The sequence below is a fragment of the Mustela nivalis genome (genome assembly GCF_964662115.1).
Source record: "Mustela nivalis genome assembly, chromosome: 6".
NCBI lineage: Eukaryota > Metazoa > Chordata > Mammalia > Carnivora > Mustelidae > Mustela > Mustela nivalis.
In genome coordinates, this window is record NC_139025.1 from 15,328,264 (window position 1) to 15,352,214 (window position 23,951).

Genomic DNA, 23,951 nt, shown 5'->3' on the forward strand with positions numbered 1-23,951 from the left:
CTAGTAGCCTCCAGCATCTCGGTTCCAGGCCCCACGTGGGGACTGTCCTGGAGGATGTTGGTCCCTATCTTTTTGCTACGCTTCCTAATCTGCTCATAAATGCAGCCACTATTTATTAAGAACTGAGAACGGCGCCGAGTACCTTTATATCTGGTCCCTTAGGTGAATCTCAAAACAACCCAGGTGAGTATGAACCACATTTTCCAGGTTAGGCAAGGGCTCAGAGGCGAGGCTTGCCCCAAGCCTCCACGCAGTCAAGGTCAGTCAGCTACCAGCAGCAGCGCAAGATATGAGCCCAGGTCTTTCCACTCACTCCCTACTCCCTACTCCCTACCCCCTACCCCATACCTTGAGTGTAAGTCTGAGGACGCTCCCGGCAACCCCTACCTCACGTTCTCCTGCACAACTCCTCAGACTCTATTGTTTACATGTTTACCAACTAGCTCCAAAATCAGGCCATCACCCTGACCCTTCCTGGGGCGTCAGGACTGACCCCACCTGAGCACCCCTTGCCCTCCTAAGATGGCCTCCTGAAGAGCCCACATTTTGTTTCAAACACTAGGTCCGCAGGGCAGGCCAGGAAAAGGGACAGTTCTTCCTCACCTCTGTGAGAAGCCCTGTCAAGATTCGTCGATGGCTCTCGGATTTGCTGCCCCCTGACCCTCTTTCATTTCTTTCAGGCCCTGCCTCTGTGGATAGGGCCTAGCTTCAGTCAAAATGAGTGCTGGTTGATTCTCACTGGCATGTTCCACCTCTTCTGATAGTTCACAAAGTGCCTCCAACTTCCTAGGTCACGGGCCAACACATCAAAAGGCACCCTGCGGGGAGAGGAAGGATGACTCTGCACCTTGGCCCCCTCCTGCCTCCCACGGAAGAGCTGAAGTCTAGTCCCGGATGTCGTGGCCGCAGCAGCCCTGCCAGTCCTCAGGATCCTCAAGGATCCCGTCCTCAGAAGCCACTTCGTCACAATAAGTCCACGTATGCACAGAGCAAAAGACAACATGAGGTGCTTCCTTTGTTCATTGATCGAAACCCAGAAATAAATACGTAAGTGTATACTTACCTATATATTATGTTCTTTGACTAAGCAATTTCACCTCATGAATCTTATAGAAATGTTTGCACAATATGTGCAAATATGTCTCCTGCACATTGTGTATAATACAAAACTACTGGAAACAACCTAAATGTCCAGTTCCAAGGGATTGCTTAAATACATGAATATAATCCCTACGATGAAATATTCTGTAGCTGGCGCGCCTGCGTGGCTCAGATGGTTAAGAGCCTGACTCTTGGTTTGGACTCGGGTCAGGACCTCAGCGTCGTGGGACTGAGCCCTGCCTCCTCCTCTGGCTTGGGATCCTTTCCTTCTTCTTCTTCTTCCCCTTCTGCCTCTCCCTGACGCATGCTCGCGCTTGTGTGCACTCTCCCTCTCAAAAACAAACAAACAAAATGTATGTACACACACACACACACACACACACACACACACACACACACACATATATATATATTCTGCAGTTATTAAATGTGTGAAGTAATTGGGACACCTGGCCGGCTCAGTCAGTAGAGCATGTGTCTTTTTTTTTTTTTTTTTTTAAAGAGTCCATTTATTTATTTGAGAGAGAGAGAGAGAGAGTGGGCATGAGAAGGGGGAGGGTCAGAGGGAGAAGCAGAAGCAGACTCCCTACCAAACAGGGAGAGACTCGATCCCGGGATTCCAGGATCATGATCTGAGCCAAAGGCAGTCGCTCAACCAACAGAGCCACCCAGGTGCCCGAGCATGTGACTCTTGATCTCAGGGTGGTCAATTCGAGCCCCAAACTGGGTACAGAGATTACTAAATAAATAAAGTCTTTATATATATACACACACACACATACACGTATGTGTGTGTGTGTGTGTGTGTGTATGGAATACCTGGGAATTAAAAAAAAAAAATCCAGAGGCCCAGGTTGTACTCCAGATTACATCACAATTTCTTGGGGTGGGAGGGTGGCACTTCTTTTTTTAACCTCTTCAGGTGATTCCTACCAGTGGCCAACTTGGGAAATACCACCTTAAAGAAACAGACGATAGGGGGCGCCTGGGTGGCTCAGCCTGGGTGGCTCAGCAGGTTAAAGCCTCTGGGTTCTGGAATGGAGCCCAGCATTGGGCTCTCTGCTCAGCAGGGAGCCTGCTTCCTCCCCTCTCTCTCTCTCTGCCTGCCTCTCTGCCTACTTGTGATCTCTGTCTGTCAAATAAATAAATAAAATCTTAAAAAAAAAAAAAAAATCCAGAAGGAAGGAAAGATTGACAAAGGAAAATGAGGTTGTAAATGCTTCACATGGAATTGAAACCGATACTACCTGCCCTTCTTCTGGAAAAAGAAAGGGTCTGGGTCACCTGGAATTATTCCTGCACTTCTGTCAGCATAGCCCTTAGCGATACCAAACTTTCTGATGGCACCTGAAGTATTCTAGAAGTTGATCGCTTCACTTCTGGAGATCAAGTCGCCAGGGCAGAAATGAAAGAAAAAGTCCATGTTGCTGCGGTATTCCAGAGGCCAAGAGCTGCCCCCTTGTTAGCACACTGGGAGCACAGATAAAGCGCTTTGCACAGGGCCTGACGCGGTAGAGGCACTCAGAAACCGGTAGCTTATTCATTTTCAGGAACGGAAGGAGAGATGAGCCCTGAGCGCCCCGCAGTTGGACATTCTACCGCACAATCCACCCAAAGGAGCCCCAGCAGCAAACATCGACATCTCTCTCTCTCTCTTTTTTCAAGTAATCGCTCTACCCAACGAAGGGCTTGAACACAAGACCCTGAGATCAAGAGTCAGAGGCTCTACTAACTGAGCCAGCCAGGTGCCCCCACACCATCACTTCTTAGGGACATTTGGGGCTGGACGATAACTGTGATGAGCCCTCCCTGTCCCACCGGAGGAAGGGTCTGCGGGACCAAAGTCATCCAGGATCACTCTGCTTGGAGGTGATAGAACACGTTAAGAGATTGTGCCAAAATGTGGTTCTGGAAGACCTGAAGTGGAGCCCACACCATGAAGGAAAAGGAAACTTTACTTCTGAGCCCAAGGGAAGTGTCAGAGGCTTTGGGCGTTTGCTGGGCACTGCAGAGGATCGGGGATGCTGGCAGAGGACCCCTCCCATTTTCCACTCCCAAACCTTCCCTTCCCTCCTCCCTCACAACAAGTGCTGCTTAACCTGGTGTTCACAGCGTTTCCCAGCCTGGCAGCCAAGTGGATCTTCCCACCTCACAGGATTGGGTTCGGGTCTTACTCTTTTTCCCTTCTCTTGAAAAAGGAAGGTGCCCTTGGGCATTGTCTGTTGTCTCTTCTTACCCTTTTCACACCCCTTGAATTGAACTGGCAAAAAACAGGGATTTACTGACCCCACCCCCCCCCACCCTACCCCCCCCCACCCCCACCCCCCCGCACCGTGAGATCTAGCAGCGAGGGGGGATCACATCAGTCCTGGAGGGTCTGTCTTGGGTCATCCATGGCTCCTTCCACTTGGAATCCCTGCTCTGTCATCCGTGTCTCCTGGGCAGGGTGGCTCCCATGACACCTTCTCAGGAAGCCTCCACAGGTCTCAGCTTCTGGGTCCTCCTGGCGGTTGCACACCTTTACTGCACGGCTTACCGGCTTACCGTAGTCTGTACTTGGGTTATAGCCGTGGGTGTGTGTGTCTCCCCGACTAGACCGAGCATTTCCTTGAAGACAGAAACAATCTTTTGCTTATCTTTGTATTCTTCAAGCACTGAACACAGTGACTGACATATTAAAAATATATTTATGTAGTTGTTTGCTTGTACTCTTTCCAAAAAAAGATTTGAGGTCTCTTATTTAAAATACCTATACAGGGGCGCCTGGGTGGCTCAGTGGTTAAGCCGCTGCCTTCGGCTCAGGTCATGATCTCAGGGTCCTGGGATCGAGTCCCGCATCGGGCTCTCTGCTCAGCAGGGAGCCTGCTTCCTCCTCTCTCTCTCTCTCTCTGCCTGCCTCTCTGCCTACTTGTGATTTCTCTCTGTCAAATAAATAAATAAAAATTAAAAAAAAAATCTTTAAAAAAAAATACCTATACAATTGCAGAAATGGGGCTGAAGAAATATGAGGGTAAGGAAATCCTAGAATGAGAGCCAATAATAATCATAAAAATAATGACAATACCAGGGCACCTGGTTTGGTTGGTTGACTGAGTGTCCGACTCCTGATTTTGGCTCAGGTCATGATCTCAGGGTCGTGGGCTCTGCACTCTGCAGGGAGTCTGCTGCTTTCTCTCCACTCCCCCTCTGCCCCTCCCCTCACTCATGCTCTCTTAAAAAAAAAAAAAAAAACTAAAAAAAAAAAAGAAATAATATTTGAGTGCTTAGTAGAAGCTGAGTACTGTTCTAATTGATTTATTATTTTTAATTTTTTTAAAAGATTTTATTTTATTTGACAGAGATCACAAGTAGGCAGAGAAGTAGGCAGAGAAAGGAGGAAGCAGGCTCCCTGCCAAGCAGAGAGCCAGATGGGGTCTGGATCCCAGGACCCTGGGATCATGACCTGAGCTGAAGGCAGAGGCTTAACCCACTGAGCCACCCAGGTGCCCTTGTAATAACTATTTTAAGGGCCAACTAGAACTGACTGAGCTTTTTCTCTGCGCTCACTGCTGTACTAAATGCTTTCTTTGCATTTCCTTATTTAATCCTTATCACAATCTGTGAGGTAATTATCATCATAATCACCATTTTACGGGTGAGGAAACTGAGCTTTGGAGAGGTGAATTTATTCCTGGGGGTAGAGCTGGTTTTAAGCTCAGGCTTATTAGATTCTGAAGTCAGTACCTTTTTTTTTTTTAAGATTTATTTCTTTATTTTATTTTATTATTATTATTTTTAAATATTTTATTCATTTATTTGACAGACAGAGATAACAAGTAGGCAGAGAAGCAGGCAGAGAGAGAGGAAGGGAAGCAGGCTCCTTGCTGAGGGGCTTGATCCAGGACCCTGGGATCATGACCTGAGCTGAAGGCAGGGGCTTTAACGCACTGAGCCATCCAGGTGCCCCAAGATTTATTGATTTATTTATTTGAGAGAGAGAGAGAGAGAGAGAAAGAGAAAATGCGGGGGGGGGGGGGGAGCAGAGGGAGAGGGAGAGAAGCAGACTCCCCGCTGAGCAGGGAGCTGGCCCAGGGCTGGATCTCAGGAACCTGAGATCATTACCTGACCCAACATGAAGAGTCAGAGACTCAACAACTGAGCCACCCACTAGCCCCTAAAGCCAGAACTTTTAATCTAAATCTCTACAGCCTCAGAAATTCTGAATACAGTGGCATCTGGCTGATTTGGTAGAGCATGAGACACTTGATCTTGGGTCATGAGTTGGAACCCCACAGTGGGCATGGAGTTTACTTAAATAAGAAAAAAAGAAAAATTCTTTAAAAAATTATTTATTTAGGGACGCCTGGGGTGGCTCAGTTGGTTAAGCGGCTGCCTTCGGCTCAGGTCATGATCCCAGCGTTCTGGGATCGAGTCCTGCATCCGGCTCCTTGCTCGGCAGGGAACCTGCTTCTCCCTCTGCCTCTGCCTGCCATTCTGTCTGCCTGTGCTTGCTCTCTCGCCCTCTCTCTCTGATAAATAAATTTTTTTAAAAAATTTATTTATTTATTTGAGAGAGACACACAGCAAGAGAGGGAACACAAGTGGGGAGAGCAAGAGAGGGAGAAGCAACCTTCCCACTGAGCAAGGAGCCCAATGTGGGGCTCATCCTGGGATCATGACCGAGCCAAAGGCAGATGCCCAATGACTGAGCAGAAATTCAGTCGCCCCAGAAATTCTGAATACAGATGGCTCTAACCAGTAGTTCTCTTCTTTTCCAAATCTTTTTATTTACAAAAAGAATGTGCTCTTGAGATGCCTGGGTGGCTCAGTGGGTTAAGCATCTGCCTTCAGCTCAGGTCATGATCCCAGGGTCCTGGAATCGAGTCCCACATCAGGCTCCTTGCTCAGCGGGGAGCCTGCTTCTCCCTCTGCCTGCCGCTCCTCTTGCTTGTGTTCTCTCTCTGACAAATAAATAAATAAAGTCTTTTTTTTTTTTTTTTTTTTTAAATTTGACAGATCACAAGTAGGCAGAGAGGCAGGCAGAGAGAGAGAGAGGAGGAAGCAGGCTTCCCGCTGAGCAGAGAGCCTGATGTGGGGCTCGATCCCAGGACCCCGAGACCATGACCTGAGCCGAAAGCAGAGGCTTTTAACCCACTGAGCCACCCAGGTGCCCCTAAATAAATAAAGTCTTAAAAAAATAAAGGGATTGTGGTAAACAGTGCTTACTGAACTGAAGTGAGCAAATTAAAAAAGGCACCTCTTCCCACAAATATGCTCACCAGAATTTCTCCCTATTAGTTTCTCTGTAATGTTTTCCAGACTTTTTTTTGTCCCTAAGACGTATAGACGCATATCGATTAGATAGATTTTTGCAAAAATGGGATCAGAAAATACATTTACTCTGGACTCCCTCTTTAACTTAGCTATCTTCCCAGGTGGGTTTATGCAGCTCTATTTACACATTAGAAGAAAGTATCACAACTGATAACTTACTCCTTTCTTCTTAAAATATTCTCTCTTGAGGGACACCTGGGGTGGCTCAGTAGGTTAAGCACCTGCCTTTGGTTCAGGTTATGATCCCAGGGTTTGGGGATCGAGCCCCCCATTCAGGCTCCCTGCTCAGCACAGAGCCTGCATCCGCCTCTCCTAATGCCGTTCCCCCTGCTAGTACTCTCTGTCAAATAAATAAATAAAATCTTTAAAAATTTTTTTTTCTCTCTTGATTTTTCCTTTGCGTCTTTGTTTCTCCGCTCCAGCAGACGCTGTGGGGGTGGTGCCTTTTCTTTCCTTCCTCCTGTTCCTCCTGTCTTCCTCCATTATCCGTTATCCCTTCCACTCCCTCGGCTTTAGATCTTATCTGAAAGCCAACAACTCCCAGACTGCGCTCTTTACCTGGAACTTGGCAATTTTCCGTATTTTCAGTTTGCTTTGTTGTTAGTTTTAAGCCTGTTCAAAACACACTCGGAGGATGTGTGTTTGTATTTGCTTGCACTTACGAAAAGAAACTCAGGAAGGAAACTAATGAAAGTGCTTACCTGAGTGGCGGGTGGGTGGTGGGAGTGGAGGGAATTGGAAATAAGCTAACCAAAACCAAGGGCATGGGGTTTGAGATTAAGAACAGACTGATTGGGTGACCTTGGGTTCATCCTCTTTTCAGTTGAAACGGAGGCGATAGAAGAAATGCGTTGAACTCCTCTGGTAGAGGACCGCGGGGCCAGGCTGTTCTAGTTGGAAACCTGAGCTTTTCCCTTTGGAGTCAGGGGGAGGGGCTGTTATATACCAGGCTTCTGTGCTCTCCTGGTAAATTCGTAAATTCGCTAAGGACCAGCTGCTGTGTGAAGCCTGTCACCAAGGGCACCTAGCAAAAGCCCTGCAAACGAAGTAAGTGTCAACCCCTGTGACCAGTGACCTTGCCCACCAGTCACCTTTCCAACACTGTTCTGTCTGCCCCATGCCTAAATGGGAATGCTGCTTGTGGCTAAGTTTCCTTCCTCTCTGCTCCTATAAAGTGATGCTCCCACTTCCCAACTCTTAAATATTTCACTTTTTCTATTATAAAACTTGTGAAATACACCAAAATTGAGAGTATAGCATAATGAATCACCCAGAATGAATGGTAAAACAAACCCGATTCAGTAATAATTATCAGTACTTTGACATTTGTAGCTCACCTTTTCTCTTCTTTCCCTCCAGTTTTTAAAAAGCAAATACCCGAGGTCCTATCATTTCCTGCCTCAGTTCTCACACATCTATCTGAAAATTTAGGACATATTTTACTCATCACTTTGTAAAAATTAACATTAATTCCTTCATATATGCTAAGCCACAGTCTATATTCAAACTTACTACCAAAATAAATGACCTTATTAATTAATTTTTAAAAAGATTTTATTTATTTCCCAGAAAGAGAGAACACAAGCAGGTAGAGTAGCAGGGTGAGGGAGAGGGAGAAGCAGGGGTAGCCTGACGCAGAGCTCGAACCCAGGACCCTGCGGTCATGACTTGAACCAAAGGCAGACACTTAACCAACTGAACCACCCAGGAGCCCCAGTAAATGTGACTTTAAAGCTACAGATAATTCCAGATTGGAGCTGCAAATGAAACTAGAGAAGCCAGCAACAACCTCACAGCCTGCTTGGCACAGGTCTCTGAGCAAGTCCAGTGTCCAGGAGTGAGGGGCTCAAAAAACACTTGTTCCTTTCCTTGGTAATAGCAATTAAGGGCCACTCTTCTGGAGCACTCTGTGTGTCCCCACCTGGGCTGGGGCTTCTGACTGCAAGAGACCATCTTAGCCCTTTCTGTGTCTTCCACAGCACTGAGCATAATGTCCAAGAGCGTAGATGCTCTATCCGTTGTGATTTGAATTGATAATTGTATCTCCCTGGTATTAAATGTTTCTTCACAGCCAAGAAGTGACATGACTGTTTAATTCAGTCATTGGACTAAAGTGGATGTCGTCCCCATTTCACAGATGAGGAGACTGGGGGTCAGCCCTTAACTAGGAAGTAGAGGAGCTCAGAGTCAACTCAGGTTGGCCAGACTCCAGAGTCGGAGTTGTTATGTGAGTTTGGTAATGCCAAGGGACTCTGGGCAGAGGCAGAGAGGGGGTAGAAGGGAAGAGTGGTAGGGAGGAAGGGGGGAGAAGAGAAGGAACATAGAGAAAAAAGAAAGGACACCAGGAGATTATGATGTCATAGAGTAACTGTCAGCAGTTGGATGTAAGGTCTTCGTGTATGTACATATGAGTAAATGTACATATGTACATATGAGTAAATGAACAACGGAATAAAGAAATGATTGAATGAATGATGGACTAATATATAAGTTATTTAGTAAGGCACCAAGCGGATAAATTAATTGAATGGAGAAGGATGAATTCTTTAAATCTCTGTAGAGAATGAGTACTACAGCTAAATGGAATAAGAGGGTTGTTGGCTGAGCCTTTATCATTGGACCTGTGCTAAGGATTTCATAAGCCGTTTTTCATGTAATCCTCGTAGTAAGCTCTCCAGTATTATTCTCATCATTTTTTAAGTGAGGAATTAGGCCTGGAGAGAGGAGAAAACTTGTTCAGCTGCGCACAAGGCAGCGCTGGAATTTCAACCGAACCGTCACACCACACAGCTCAGGCTGCTCACGGCCCAGCCAGCGCTCAATAGATGCTCAAATATTTTTTGTAAATGATGCAAATACAGGTGACACCCCCCCAAACACACTTATACAAGCCCTGGACAGCTATACATTTAAACCCAGTTAATTACTTATCTCAGTTCATTATTTAAAGGAAGCTTTTCTATTGTATGTCCCTTTATAAGTGAAGGATTACTCCCGACTCATCTACTTCCTAAATCAGTCTTCAGATTTTTGTTCCAAGCAAGGTACATATTAACTAAAGATGTCTACTTGTAGGCTTTGGTTTAATTATTGCTGGGAATCTGGGATTTTTGGTGTTCGGACATCTGATGACTAAGATTTCAATTCTGTAATACCTAATTTTAACAGTTTATTTTATTTATTTATTTTTTAAGATTTTAGTTATTTATTTGACAGACAGAGATCACAAGTAGGCAGAGAGGCAGGCAGAGAGAGAGAGAGATAGAGAGAGAGAGAGAGAGGAAGGGAAATAGGCTCCCTGCTGAGCAGAGCTGGGGCTGCTGATGGAGCGGGCTCCATCCCAGGACCCTGAGACCATGACCTGAGCCCAAGGCAGGGTCTTAACCCACTGAGCCACCCAGGCGCCCTAATTTTAACAGTTTAAATAAAGGTAAATTAAACTTTACCAAATCTAGAATCTGTTAAAGAAAAGCAGGTATGGTCAGTATATGTAAACATAAAAAGATTTCTTCAGGATAAAAACCACCATAAGCAAAATCCAATTATGAACCACAAAATCAGAAGTAACATTAAAAAAATAATAATTTTATTTATTTATTTCACAGAGAGAAAGAGGGAGAGAGAGAGAACAAGCAGGGGGGAGTTGCAGGCAAAGGGAAAGGGAGAATCAGGCTATCTGCTGAGCAGAGAGCCCAACATAGGGCTCAAACCCAGGATGCTGGGACCATGACCTAGGCCGAAGGCAGACGTTTAACTGACTGAGCCATCCAGCTGTCCCTATTTTTTTTTTGTTTTTAAATATTTTATTTTTAAGTCTCCCTAAATCCAATTTGGGGCTTGAACTCACAACCCCAAGATCAAGAGTCAAGTGCTTTACTGACTGAAGAAATCAGGTGCTCCCAAAAAAGGCATTTTTTGTAATTCCTACCATGGACCAAAGGTGATCTTTATACAAAACTCTCATAAACAGTAAAAGAAAAAAAGGTTTGTAATCAATAGCAAAATGGGCAAAGGATAGTCATGGGGAACAAAACGTAAATTGTCCAAAAATATATGAAAAATGCCCTCTCTTACTCATAATGGAAAAATGTAAATTAAAAGCACATGGAGGAAGTAATTTTTCATCTATTAAAGTGGTAAAGATAAAAAAGTGCTAATGCATTGAGCTGGCTAAGCGGTAGGGAGACTGCCTCTTACACTTCGTTCTGGGGGCAATAAATTGGTATAACTTCTAGGGAGGGAATTTTTAAATAATTTTTTATTAACATATAATGTATTTTTATCCCCAGGGGTACAAGTCTGTGAATCGCCAGGTTTACACACTTCACAGCACTCACCATAGCACATACCCTCCCCAATGTCCATAACCCCACCACCCTCTCCCTATGCACCCCCAACCCTCAGTTTGTCTTGTGAGATTAAGAGTCTCTTAATGGTTTGTCTCCTTCCCGATCCCATCTTGTTTCATTTATTCTTTTCCTACCCCCAAACCCCCCACATTGCCTCTCAATTTCCTCATATCAGGGAGATCATATGATAGTTGTCTTTCTCTGATTGACTTATTTTACTCAGCATAATACCCTCTAGTTCCATCCACGTCATCACAATTGGCAAGACTGCATATCTTTTGATGGCTGCATAGTATTTAGGGAGGGAAATTCGGAAAATCTATACAGATTACGACAGTACACTTTGGAAGGATAGCTATACCCACATACATGCAACATTTCCCATTGTAGCTTGGTTTAAGAGCAAAAGATAGAAATGACCTTAAGGTTCAATGGTAGAGGACTGGATAGGACATTATATTAATTCATAAAATGTAGTTCCTGCTCCATCTGCATATGTACTAGTGCATTTACTACTGGCCACACGTGGTTACAGAACATTTGAAATGTGGCCAGTCCTACATGAGATTTGCTTCAAGTGGAAAACACACTGACTTTTGAAGACTTGGTACAAAGAAAGAATGCAAAGTATTTCATTAATAAATCTTTATATCAAAAATAATTTTTATGTTGATTTCCTATCAAAATGGCAATATTTCAGATATGCTGGTTTAAATAAAATATATTGTTAAAATTAATTTCACCTGTCCAGTTCAATGATCCCTCTGTCCATTCAATTAAAGTCTTCTATCTTTAATGTGGCTACTAAAAAATGTAAAAGTATTATATGCACCTCTCATTACATTTTATTGGACATTGGGGACTCTCTCGATGAAAAAAAAGGGAGAAAAGCAAGGTGTGTAAGAGGGTTTAGCATACAAACATTTGTGCTTCAGAGAAAGGAAAAAAGCACTGTCTCAGAGATTTGCTTGTTTATGCATATTTCTGGAATGATACCCTAGAAACAACATTGGCTGCTTCTGGAGAGGGAAACTGTAGATAGGGCTGAAATTTGAATCCTGAATCCTTTTGTAAATTTCTGAACCAAAATTTACATGCACTTTGAATAATATGTTATTTTTTATGTATATAAAATAGAATATATATTAGTCAAAAGTAGTTTAAAAATGTTGAACATAGAACAAAAATATGCATCGAAAGATCAGAAATTTATGTGTTGTAAATGCACAGAAAAAGAACTGGCAGATAAGCATAGTGAAGAGAATGTGTTAGGGACTGAAAGGGAAGACTTGCTCAATTTACTCTATTTTTTACTCTGTACCATTTGGATCTTTTGGAAAGAGAATATTTAATTTGTCTAAGTCTAAGGAAAAAAAAAAACTAGAAAGAAATATACCAAGACGTTCACAATGACTGTGTTTAGATAATGAGCTTATAGGTAACTTTTTCTTCTTTCTACTTTAAAAAGTCTCCCAATTATTCTAAATTTTCCCAATTAGTCTATAAAAAAAGACTCGTACCTTGGTGATGGAAGCACCAACAAACCTTTAGTTTCTTTATAAAAAAAATACTTTTAAAGATTCCATTAGCCTTTTAAAGGATTTAAAATTACTTTCATTGCTTTTTGAAATGATAGCAAGTAAGTTAGACTCCTTATAAAATGTCATCACAGAAGGATAATTTGGAAAAGTATCCAACTCCTTCTAAAAGATAACCATTATTCTCTGAAACTTTTAAAATGCTACATTTATCTTAAGAACTTAAAAATGATTTCAAATTAGCTGGAGAGGCTGAGGACTGCAAGAGACTTGCTCGGTGCCAAGCACCGTCCTGAATGCTTTAAATTGATCACCCCGTTGATCCATGCCACCGCTCTGCGGGAAAGGTTGTGCCCCAGTAACCTTTAAATCAGGGTTCCAAGGGTTGAAACAATTCGCCTAAGGCCATACTCTAGTAAAGGGGCAGGGTTGGCATTCAAATCCAAGTCCAGGGCACATCTAAGCCGCTGCCTCAGGCGGCTGCCATCACGATGGGTGGGGCTGGTGTGATTTTGATCCAGGGACTGGCCTTGAGCTCACATCGGGTGGCCCCCTCCTCCTCCTCCGGTGCTCCTGGGAACGGGGCGTTCAATAAAGGATTTTTGATCTAGGTGGTAAGTGTAGGGCTCATGATTGGCAGAGGAGGAAATGATCCTTGTGAGCCGGGGCATAAGCGACCCTGGGGACAAGGGGTCTGTGGGTGGTGGGTCTGCGGGTCCACTTGACAGCGGTAGCCAGGGGTCAGGCCACAGGAGGGAGGTGGGTGGAATGTAGCTCGGGAGGGCAGCAGCTAGCCCCAGCACTGCAAAGGGTTAAAGCCGGGCAGGAAAGCCCCTGGGGGGAGCTACCACCAAAGGCTGCAATCCCGCGGCCTTCACCTCCCCCACCAGCCCGGACTAGACGGGCGGATAGGACTGGTTCCTTTGGGATTATCTGAGGCCCCTGGGCTGAGATGAGCCGCAGGAGGGACGGAAGCCCAGGTATCGCACGCCCCCGCCTTCCTGTGGGGCTCCGTAAACTAGGTGTCTCGGGATATAGGCGCACTGGCCCGGGACAGAAGCAGTTTTGGCCCGGGCAGACTTGCAGAGTAAGAGGTGTTGAGTCCGGGCCTGGGGGATGCTCAGAGAAAGGTGGGAATGGAGCCCTTGGAGAAAAGTGGGGCCTTTCTGGAAGGAAAAGGGGCCTGCAGCAAGGTGGGGGAAGTGAGCTCTCCAGCCTCCCCGTCCAGCAGGACCCCCCTCCCCCCGCGGGATGGGGAGCTGCCCCAGGAAGAGAAGCATCTTGGAGGCTCATTAAGCCCCAAAGTCTACCCAGTCACCCAAGGCCAGTTTCTGGGCTCCAGCTCTGCTCCCCCACCTCTACCCTCAAGCCAGGCCATTGACTTTCTTTCCCCCGGTCTTTCTATCGGAACCTCCCCAACCCCTCCCCCCCAACTCTTGGGAAATCTTTCCGTTTTCTTTCAAGTTTTCCCAGGGCAGTTTGGGGTCTGATTCGGAGCTAGGTCTGGGCGCTTTAACGCCCCCAGCTGGGTAGAGTGGACCAGACAATAGCCGCTATCACTTTACCATTGGAAGTGACCCCCGAATTTGCACTTCTTTCATCTTGGGACCAGAGCACTTGAGGGTGGGCGATTTCCTGGGGGGAGTGGCTTCAGCAGCTTCTCCACCGGCCAGTTGGCTGTAGACGGTCCATGCTCCATGGTCCACTACAGATACGAAGCCAGTTCTGGAGTGAGAGTGGCGCTCGGCTGGGGACGCTGACGCAGGGTCACTTAAATGTCCCAAGCTGGAAGCTGGAGAAAGAAGTGGACGCCCCCAGGGCTCTGGGCCACCCTCGAGGTCAGTAAACTAGGAAGTTTCCACCAAATTAGGAACGGTGGGTGCCCTGTGCGGCTTGGAGGCTCCAGGGGAGTGAGGACTAGCCTTGGGACAGTAAAGGGCCCAAGGGTCAAGGAGTGACTCCGCGAGGATGCTGCAGGCCTGTGTGTCTCCCGACCTCTGGGTGTGGGTGGGTGGGTGTGTGTGTGTGTGTGTGGAAGGGGGAAGTGAGGCATTGTTTCGAGTTCTTTCTCCCCACCCCCACCTCCAGCCCCATCCCCACCCCCACCCGCCTGCCTATCTCCCCTCCCCACCCTACTCAATTGTCCGTCCTCGGCCCCTCCCCAGCCTCTCTGCGCTTTGGGGGTTGGGTCCCTCGACTCAGAAGCCCCGGGCTGGCCAGCTCTCTTCTTCCCAGCCACCCGCTGGCCTTCCTGGCATCCTGAGGGGCGACCATTGGCCTGTGCTGCATCCCCTCGTGGGCCAGACTCACCCTTCTCCTACCCCTCCAGACACGTGGTCCACAAGAGCAACTAAACTTGGGAACTCCCGAACTCCCCAGGCGTGGTTGACCTGGTGGCTTCAGGCCCCACCCGGGATCCCCCAGGCATTCCTGTTACCCTTCCTTGGGAATTCACAGCTGATGGACTCGCCTGCCACCCGTCAGCCCCCATGGCCGCCCCTGCCCTGCCGGGTCTCCTGGAAACCAGGGAGGGAGCCAAGATGGCTGGCGCTCCCTCGAGCCAGGGACCTAGCGTGGGCAGCTGGGAGGGCAGAACGGAGAGGCGCCGAGCCAGGCCAGGTGAGATACCAGCCGGTTTACCGTGGACTTACTGGGTCTTGCTGAGGGTTGAGGCCCATGTGGCACCATGTCCTACTTGTTGGGCCTAGTTGAGAGATGGCAGAGCCTACCTAATGAGGGATGGGGAGAAGAGGGGGCATGGGGAGGACACGGGGTCCTTGGTGAGCAAATCCAGAGCCCTGGAGGAGGCTGGCAGAGAAGGAGTTTGTTCTAGAGGCCAGAGGAGACTTAAAGCAGTATTGTATTAGCAGGTTCATTGGCCTGCCCTTCCCTTGTCCTGCCTAGAACCCTGGCTGACCCCTTCTAAAATGGAAGGGCCAGAGTCCAGACCTGGGCTCGAGACCCCATCTGCTTGAAATAAGGAGACGGAGGAAGGAGGAAAGCTGGCTTTGGTGAAGGCAAGGCTTGGCGTCTTTTGGCAGAGTTGCCCTGTCCCTTCATTTATTCTTGGCTCCAGGGCCCTTCCTAAGTGCTAAGATAGTTGCTGGCTGGCTGCTTTTTGGATGCCCTGTTTCACCTCCTTCCAACCTCAAGCCAGGAGATCCTGTATAATCGGGGGTGGAGGTCTTGTCTCCTTGGTTTCTTGCCTTTTCCAATCCCTTTTAAGAGCTGTGGGGCCAGGGAGGCCAGCTGAACAAAGCCCATAGATGAGCTCTCGCTTTTTTGCACTTCTGCTATGAATGCACCTGGCAGTTGCCAGCTCTGCTTTGCATTGCACTTCCGGAGAGCTGCTGTTGAAAAAGACTGTTGCACCTGAACCGCATCAACCACTTGTCTACTTAAGGATGATTGGCTTCCCCGCACAGCCCCTGGCCTTTCCCCCACTGTCTGTTCTCCGGTAGTCCAGACCTCCTTGGATGGATGTGGGGTGTGGGGCTCCAGGGAGCTGCTTTTTCTCCGTAAGCTTTCGAGAAAAGCAGAAGTGGGGTATTACTGCTCTTTGGGGGGAGATCTTGAAAGAATGAGATAAGGTAGAGTGGAGCCGGGTGGGACTGGGACGAGGACCAGGAGCGGACCCGGAACGGACGGGAAGAGTAGGTAGGGTGAGACAGGGGAGGGCAGGGTGGGGTGGGGTTTGTGCAGAAGGAAGTGCGGTATATCTGGACGTTTTGTTGGAAGATACCTGGATACTCCTGCTGGAAGTCAGGCAAGTCCTTTCTGGACCTCAATATTCCTTATCTTTGAAATGGCCAGGTTTGTTTCAGTGCTCCAAGAATCCGTGTGTTTCTGGATCCTTCAGCTGATAAGCATTTTGGGTGATGTATTCCCTGGGGTGGGGGAATTACAGTGTTTAGGAGGGGCAGTCTGGAGTCACAGTGCTTGATTTTACAGCTTTAATAGCTGTGTGGTCTTGGGAAAGTTATGTAATTTAACCCCCCAGCCTCCATTTCTCCAGGTGTGAACTCAGAATAGCCATCCTAGCCATGGTGCAGGTGTGATGGAGTTGTAGTTCACGTGGAGGGGAGATGAGAACCACATACAAACAAAATCACCTCTAAAAAGCCTGAAATCCAAGCACTCGACGATCCTGGGCTTGCCATCACCCGAGGGAACATGATGCTTTCTTTGCTCTCAGGAAAGAGATGGGAGTGGCAGGGCAGGAGGAATCACCCAACAGTTTAAATTCATTGTCCCCTTTTTTTTTTTTTCCCTGAGATTTTGGTTGAATTACCTAATTAAATGCACAGAGTAAACAGTGAGTAAGGGGTGACTGTTTTCATAATTTTGTTGGTGAAGTATCTAGCAGTGGTACAGGTGATCTGCTGGTGACATGGACGGAAAACCATCATCTTTGTTGGCTGCTAGAATGAAAAGGCTGTTCTGTGAGCTTGGTGTGTTTTTCAGGGCTCAACTTTTTTTTTTTTTTTTAAGATTTTATTTATTTTTTTGACCCTGTTTAGAAAGATGGAGGGAGAGATCAGAAGCAGAGGGAGTGGCAGAGGGAGAAGGAGCTCCCAGATCATGACCCAAGCTGAAGGCAGACACGCTACTGACTGAGCCACCCAGACGCCCCAGGGCTCTATGTTTAAATCGAATGTGGAAGCGTGCTCTCTTCACCAAGGACTGCTGTGACGCTGTTTATCTCCTGAGTCCATTGAAGTTGAATCGTTTTTTGTTTTTTTTTTTAAGTGAACATAAACATTCAAGAAGAATAGATTAAAAGCCCAACTCCAGGGTCAAATGATCTGGTAAAAATAGAAAAATCAGGGCGAGGTAAGATCAGATTTGTCACAGCATGTGAGTTAAAAAATCTGCAGCCAAGAAGTTTTACCCAAAGGTGATTCTAGTTTTTAAGAAATTTATTTATTTATTTACAAGGTTTTATTTATTTGAGAGAGAGTGAGAGAGTTGAGAGGGGAGAAGGTCAGAGAGAGGAGGTCAGAGGGAGAAGCAGACTCGCCGCAGAGATGGGAGCCCACTGTGGGACTCGATCCTGGGACTTCAGGATCACAACCCAAGCCGAAAGCAGTGGTTTAACCAATTGAGCCGCCCAGGTGCCCAAGAAATTATTATTATTATTTTAAGATTTTATTTATTTATTTGACAGAGAGATCACAAGTAGGCAGAGAGAGAACTCGAGGGAGCAGCCTCCCTGCCAAGCAGAGTACCCAATGCGGGGCTCGATCCCAGGACCTGAGATCATGACCTGAGCCGCAGGCAGAGGCTTTATAAACCACCGAGCCACCCAGGCCCCCCAAAATAATTTTTTTAAAGTAGTCTCTCTGACCAGCATGGGGGCTCAGGTTCACCACTCCTGAGATCACGAGTCTCCAGCTCTACTGATTGAGCCAGCCAGGTGCCCCTGATTACTAATTTTTGAAAAGCTTTCTTTTTTGTAATTATCAGGTAAAATTCTGGTGGTTCTCTTAGTGCTTTATAAACCTTTTTTTCAAAACTTTACTGAACCCTGATTTATACTTCAGCATGTCCCCTGTAAGTGTGCAGTTAGGTTGTTGAGCTGACAAATACCTACACCCAAACACAGTATTTAAACCTCAGGCTCATCTCAAACAATTTATTGAATCCTGAAAACAAAGGTCTGAGAGAGGACAACGGTCTTCTTTTTAATTTCTGCTTTGCAGTGCAACACTGAAAATGTACCAGTAATTAGGATCATTCATTTATGTTGGTTTAAACAGGAGGTAAATCACAGATCCTAAAGTGACTGGGTTCAGGCATTGGTACTGGCCCCACCACTTGTGTGACCTGGGTCAAATTAGCCTACAATGGCTTTTTCTCAGTTTTCTTACCTTTCAACTGGGGATGAGGGTGGTGCCTACTTTATTGGCTGTCAGGCTTAAGACCGTGTCTAGCAAATACTGAATGCTCAGTACATCTACTTACTAGATCTATGTTAGCTCAGGGACTAGTCTTCTGCCACCCCCTTTGAAAGGACCCTTTGTACTAGAGCATTGGGGACGCCTGGGTGGCTCAGTTGGTTAAGCAGCTGCCTTCGGCTCAGGTCATGATCCCAGCGTTCTGGGATTGAGTCCCCACATCGGGCTCCTTGCTCAGCAGGAAGCCTGCTTCTCTCTCTGCCTCTGCCTGCCTCCGCCTGCCACTCTGTCTGCCTGTGCTCATTCTCTGACCAAAAAAAAAAAAAAAGAGAGAGATGTACTAGGGCATTGGTTCTCAAACTTTTTGGTCTCAGGACCCTGGCGGAGCTTTTATTTATATGGGTTACATCTATTGTATTCAAAATTAAAATGGAGAAATTTAGAAAGTATTTTTTATTTATTTTTAAAAGATTTTATTTATTTATTTGACAGACAGAGATCACAAGTAGGCAGAGAGGCAGGCAGAGAGAGAGGAGGAAGCGGGCTCCCTGCTGAGCAGAGAGCCAGATGAAGGACTTGATCCTAGGACCCTGGGATCATGACCTGAGCCAAAGGCAGAGGCTTTAACCCCCTGAGCTACCCAGGCGCCCCTAGGAAGTATTTATTAAAAAACAAGTCAGAACAAAAAAGATGTAGTGAGAAGAATGCACTCTTATACACCGTTTAATTCTCTGCAGTATCAGTGTTTGAAAGGTATTCTCCCGTCTCTGCATTTCAGTCTGTTGTGATACATTGTTTTGATTGAAAATCCAGCTTTGTCCAGATAGGTAGGTGGGAAAAGGAAGTGTTTGCATAGCTTGTTCAGTGGCTGTCCTTTGATCAGTAAGTACACTAACACTTGACAAGTAGTTTGTTAAAGCTTAGTTACAGTGTAGAAACTGAAACAATATTCGTGATTTTTTTTGTACCGCATTATAGTCAAAGCCATTGCTTTCTTTTATACTTGAGGTGGATCTTTTACCTGTGTGTGGCTTCGCAACATCACCCATTGGTTTCTTTGGGAAACTTAGTTCATTGATTGATCTTCAGATGTCGACAGTTCCTTTAAGTGGTATAGTAAGTTACATTTGTTAGTGTCACTATTGATCCCATCAGAAAAGTCTTTAGGTATTGGAAGAAACTGTCAGGCTCCCTGTAGTAGATACAGGTTTTCCACAACTCTAGTTTTCCAGTGAAAGCTCAAAGTGTCACTGGCAGTCAATAGTCCACAATTTTCTTTGAGGTGACAGGCTCACCTTATTCCTTTTTGAGGAAATGCCCAGTATACCCCAGTCTAAATGAGTAATGTTTCAATTTTTCTTTTAAGTAAAAGTGATATTCCATAAGAGTCTAGTTCACCATAAAAAACAACTGTCATGTGAGACATTCAGAATGCAGCAGAAATGAATACTCCCTTTTGCCCCTCTCAAAACGGAAAAGTCATGTATTTAAGGGCTGTGATTAAATTAAAAAAAATAATAAAAACAAAAAACTGAAAAACTTTACTGCTTCATCGTGGACATTTTTTTTTTTAAGATTTTATTTATTTATTTGACGCAGAGAGAGACCACAAGTAGGCAGAGAGGCAGGTGTAGAGAGAGAGGGAAGCAGGCTCCCTGCTGAGCAGAGAGCCCGATGCGAGGCTCGATCCCAGGACCCTGAGACCATCCCCTGAATCTAAGGCAGAGGTTTTAACCCACTGAGCCACCCAGGCGCCCCTATCACGGACATTCCTGAGTGAAACTAGCGTTTCTCCCCACCCCCAACCGCGAGTACATGGTGGTTAAGAATATGATGACCTCCAGCATAGTTTGAGTCATGCTAAGTTACCACATTTCTACTCACACATTAATATAATGAAAAAGACAAATAATATCTTAGTGTTACATTATCTTAGTATATCTTAGAAAAATAATTTAACTTGCAGACCCCCCTGAGAAAGTCTCAGGGAACCTCCACCTCCTATGGCTCCACGGACCATACTTTGAGAATCACTGTTCTAGGGAAAGGCAGACCAGTTTTAGCTCTAGGAGTTTGTAAGTCTTTTGACAGATGCGGAGTTACAGGCTTTATGGCTGTGTTGTGGAATATGTCCTAGCTAACTAATCCTTTTTCTTTTTCTTTTCTTTTTTTTTTTTTCAAAGATTTTATTTATTTATTTGACAGAGAGAAATCACAAGTAGGCAGAGAGGCAGGCAGAGAGAGAGAGAGGAGGAAGCAGGCTCCCTGCTGAGCAGAGAGCCCGATGCGGGACTCGATCCCAGGACCCTGAGATCATGATCTGAGCCGAAGGCAGCGGCTTAACCACTGAGCCACCCAGGCGCCCCTAACTAATCCTTTTTCATTCCTTCCCTGTGCGTTAGGTACTGATGGAAGGATGAGAGTGTGTGTGTGTGTGTGTGTGTGTGTGTGTGTGTGTATACCTGTATATCTCCATGCTTTCATTTACTCATGCTCACAATAACAGTATAATGGAATACTTCCATCATCCACTTTACAGAAAAGGAACCAGAAGCCTGGAGAGCTGAGGTGACTTGTCTCAGAACCAGCATTTCAAAGCCAGGTTCCAGAGACCAGGCTCGTCCTCTCTACCCCTAAGGGGTTAAACCTGGGGAGGTCCTTAGCCAGTCTGCCCTCAGTGGGGGAATGGGAGTGAGTGGGTATTATCTTCGGGGGAGAAGGTGCGAGTCCCCGTTGCTGGGTATCTGGGTGCCTTGTCCTGACCGTGCCCTCTGCCCTTGGCCCTGGCAGGATGACCTCTCGGAGGCAGCTGGTACAGCAGGTGCTGCAGGAGCTGCAGGAGGCCGTGGAGTCCGAGGGCTTCGAGGGTCTGGTCGGCGCTGCTCTGGAGGCCAAGCGGGTGCTGTCCACCTTCACCCTCCCCACCTGCCGGGAGGGGGGCTCCAGCCCCCAGGTGCTGGAGGTGGACTCCGTGGCCTTGAGCTTGTACCCCGAGGACGCTCCCCGGAACATGCTGCCGCTGGTGTGCCGAGGCGAGGGCAGCCTGCTGTTCGAGGCGGCCAGCGTGCTGCTGTGGGGGGACGTGGGCTTCAGCCTGGAGCTGCGGGCGCGCACGGTGGTGGAGATGCTCCTGCACCGGCACTACTACCTGCAGGGCATGATCGACTCCAAGGTGATGCTGCAGGCCGTGCGCTATTCCCTGTGCTCCGAGGAGTCCCCTGAGATGACCAGCCTGCCGTCCGCCACGCTGGAGGCCATCTTCGACGCAGACGTCAAGGCCACGTGCTTCCCCAGCAGCTTCTCCAACGTGTGGCACCTGTACGCGCTCGCCTCCGTCCTTCAGCGCAACATCTACTCCATCTACCCCATGCGAAACCTCAAGATCCGGCCCTACTTCAACCGGGTCATCCGGCCTCGCCGCTGCGACCACGTTCCCGCCACGCTGCACATCATGTGGGCCGGCCAGCCCCTCACCAGCCACCTCTTCCGCCACCAGTACTTTGCCCCTGTGGTGGGGCTGGAGGAGGTGGAGGCCGAAGGTGCCCCGGCCCCTGCCCCCAGCCCCGCAGCCCCACTGCTGCCACCGGCCAAGACGCTGGAGCTGCTCAGCCAGGAGCCCGGCCTCAGCTACTCCCACCTCTGTGAGCGCTACAGCGTCACCAAGAGCACCTTCTACCGCTGGCGGCGCCAGTCGCAGGAGCACCGGCAGAAGGTGGCTGCCCGCTTCTCGGCCAAGCACTTCCTGCAGGACAGCTTCCACCGCGGGGGCGTCGTGCCGCTGCAGCAGTTCCTCCAGAGGTTCCCCGAGATCTCCCGCTCCACCTACTATGCCTGGAAGCAGGAGCTGCTGGGCTCCGGCGCCTGCCGGGCCCAGGCCCCCAAAGAGGTGCCGGTGACGGAGGGGCTGGAGAAGCTGCCGGAGGAGCAGGCGGCCAAGGGGCTGGGGTGTTCCGCGCTGGCGGCGGTCAGCCCGGGAATGGTCCTGATGCAGCGGGCCAAGCTGTACCTGGAGCACTGCATCTCCCTGAACACGCTGGTGCCCTACCGTTGCTTCAAACGCAGGTTCCCCGGCATCTCGCGGTCCACCTACTACAACTGGCGCCGCAAGGCCCTCCGGAGGAACCCCGGCTTCAAGCCGGCACCTGCCCTCCCCACCACTGTGGTTCCCCAGCCAGTGTCCGTTCTGGAAGAGGCCCTGCTCCCTTGGAAGGAAGCAGGGGGAGAGGGGACGGGCCAAGCCACGGCAGGGGGACCACCCGCTGCCCACGCGTTCCTGCCCCCCAAGGTGCCCCTGTCCCATTGGCAGAGGCGCCTGCGCAGGGCTGCCCGCAAGCAAGTGCTGAGCGGGCATCTCCCCTTCTGTCGCTTCCGCCTTCGCTACCCAAGCCTGTCGCCCTCCACCTTCTGGGTGTGGAAGAGTCTTGCCCGGGGTTGGCCCAGAGGCCTGTCCAGATTCCAGATGCAGGACCCCGCCTTGGGCAAAGGAGGGCTGCGGGAAGCTGAGGAGAAGCAGGAGAAGGAAGCTGGCAGGGACGGGCCTGCTGCGATGACCCCTCCTGGTGGGACCCCCGCGCCGGTGGGGGCTTCTGCAGGAGAGGATCCAGGAAAGGCCCGGGGGGGTCCTTCCGGAGAGGGGGCCATGGCCCAGGGCCAGCCCCACAGCCAGTCCCTGTCCAGCCGCCCCGGGGCAGAGGCAGCCGTGGGGGGCAGGGATGGCCAGGTGCTGGTGATGGACATGCTCGGCACCACGAAGTTCAAGGCCCAGGCCAAGCTGTTCTTGCAGAAGCGCTTCCAGTCTAAGAGCTTCCCCTCCTTCAAGGAGTTCAGCGCCCTGTTTCCCCTCACCGCCCGCTCTACCTACTACATGTGGAAGCGGGCGCTCTATGACGGCCTCACCCTGGTGGATGGCTGAGGGGGTGGTGTGAAGAGGGTAGGGAGGAAAGGGGACCTGCTTGGACAGGCTCAGGGACCTAAGTTGACCCCTGGCTTTGGCCAGCGTGCCCTTTGCTCTGGCTCCCACAGCGTCCACCTTGAATCCCAGGGCAGCTCCGCGCTGCTGCTTCCTGGCTCGAAGGCCGTTGGAGCCAGAGATGAGCCGTCTGGTCTTCCCAGAGAGCTGCAGGACCAGCGTTGTTCTTTTCGGTTGTTTGCCATTTTTGCTTTTTCTTGTCTTGGTTTTAATTTTTTGTTTTGATTTAAGTGGGTTGGCTGGGCCCCCTCCCTGACTGATGTTGGGAAGCAAATGCATGGGGGTTCTGAGGGGGTTTGATGGCTAAAGCTGCTTTCAACTTCTCGTGAGGACGAAGACCGTACTGCAACGTGGCTGGCTGTCCCATTAGGCGGAGTGTAGGTCTTCAGTTTATTTGGGGGTTGGTACCCTGCTTACTCAAATATGTTTCCCAAAGGAACATTAGAAATCAATTATGGAGGTGGTCCGTGGCTTCTGCCTGGTGCCCTCAAGGGAGAGGGTGCCAGGCTTAGCATGACAAGTGAAGGTATATAGGAAGGACCTCTGAGGGGGGGCCCTGAGGTGGGTCACTGAGGTGCCGGCCTGTCCCTTGCAAGGAGTGTGGTAAAGGGCTTGGGGGAGGGGGCTTCAAGCTTCTGCTGGTGCTTGGTCCATCTGCTGTAGACCTTTCAGTCCTCTCCCAGCCTGGTTGGCTCTTGGGGATCCCATCTTCTTGAGCCTCTCCTCTGAGCCTGTGCCCCATCAGCGAGGGACCTTACGGTGGCCAGAAAAGCGACTAACTGAA

At 48.4% G+C, this 23,951-nt stretch overlaps 1 protein-coding gene across 3 annotated transcripts; it reads left to right on the plus strand.

Annotated features, from left to right (window-relative positions):
* On the plus strand, positions 1-23,951 carry VRTN (vertebrae development associated). Of its 3 annotated transcripts, XM_082734891.1 has the most exons (3): positions 1-183; positions 791-1,047; positions 20,989-23,951. In XM_082734891.1, exons 2-3 carry the CDS (start codon positions 836-838, stop codon positions 23,108-23,110), a joined length of 2,334 nt encoding a protein of 777 aa, XP_082591017.1. In that variant the 5' UTR covers positions 1-183; positions 791-835; the 3' UTR covers positions 23,111-23,951. The 3 variants fall into 3 exon arrangements, with proteins under 3 accessions (XP_082591017.1, XP_082591019.1, XP_082591018.1); XM_082734893.1 differs by lacking the exons at positions 1-183; positions 791-1,047 and adding an exon at positions 14,057-14,139; XM_082734892.1 differs by lacking the exons at positions 1-183; positions 791-1,047 and adding an exon at positions 14,631-14,920.

Bases quoted from the DNA above. Each gene is read 5' to 3' on its own strand.
- VRTN (XM_082734891.1), top strand. From the start codon at position 836: ATGACTCTGCACCTTGGCCCCCTCCTGCCTCCCACGGAAGAGCTGAAG. The intron at 1,048-20,988 runs GTAAGTGTATAC...TGGCCCTGGCAG, and splicing joins CGAAACCCAGAAATAAATAC to GATGACCTCTCGGAGGCAGC.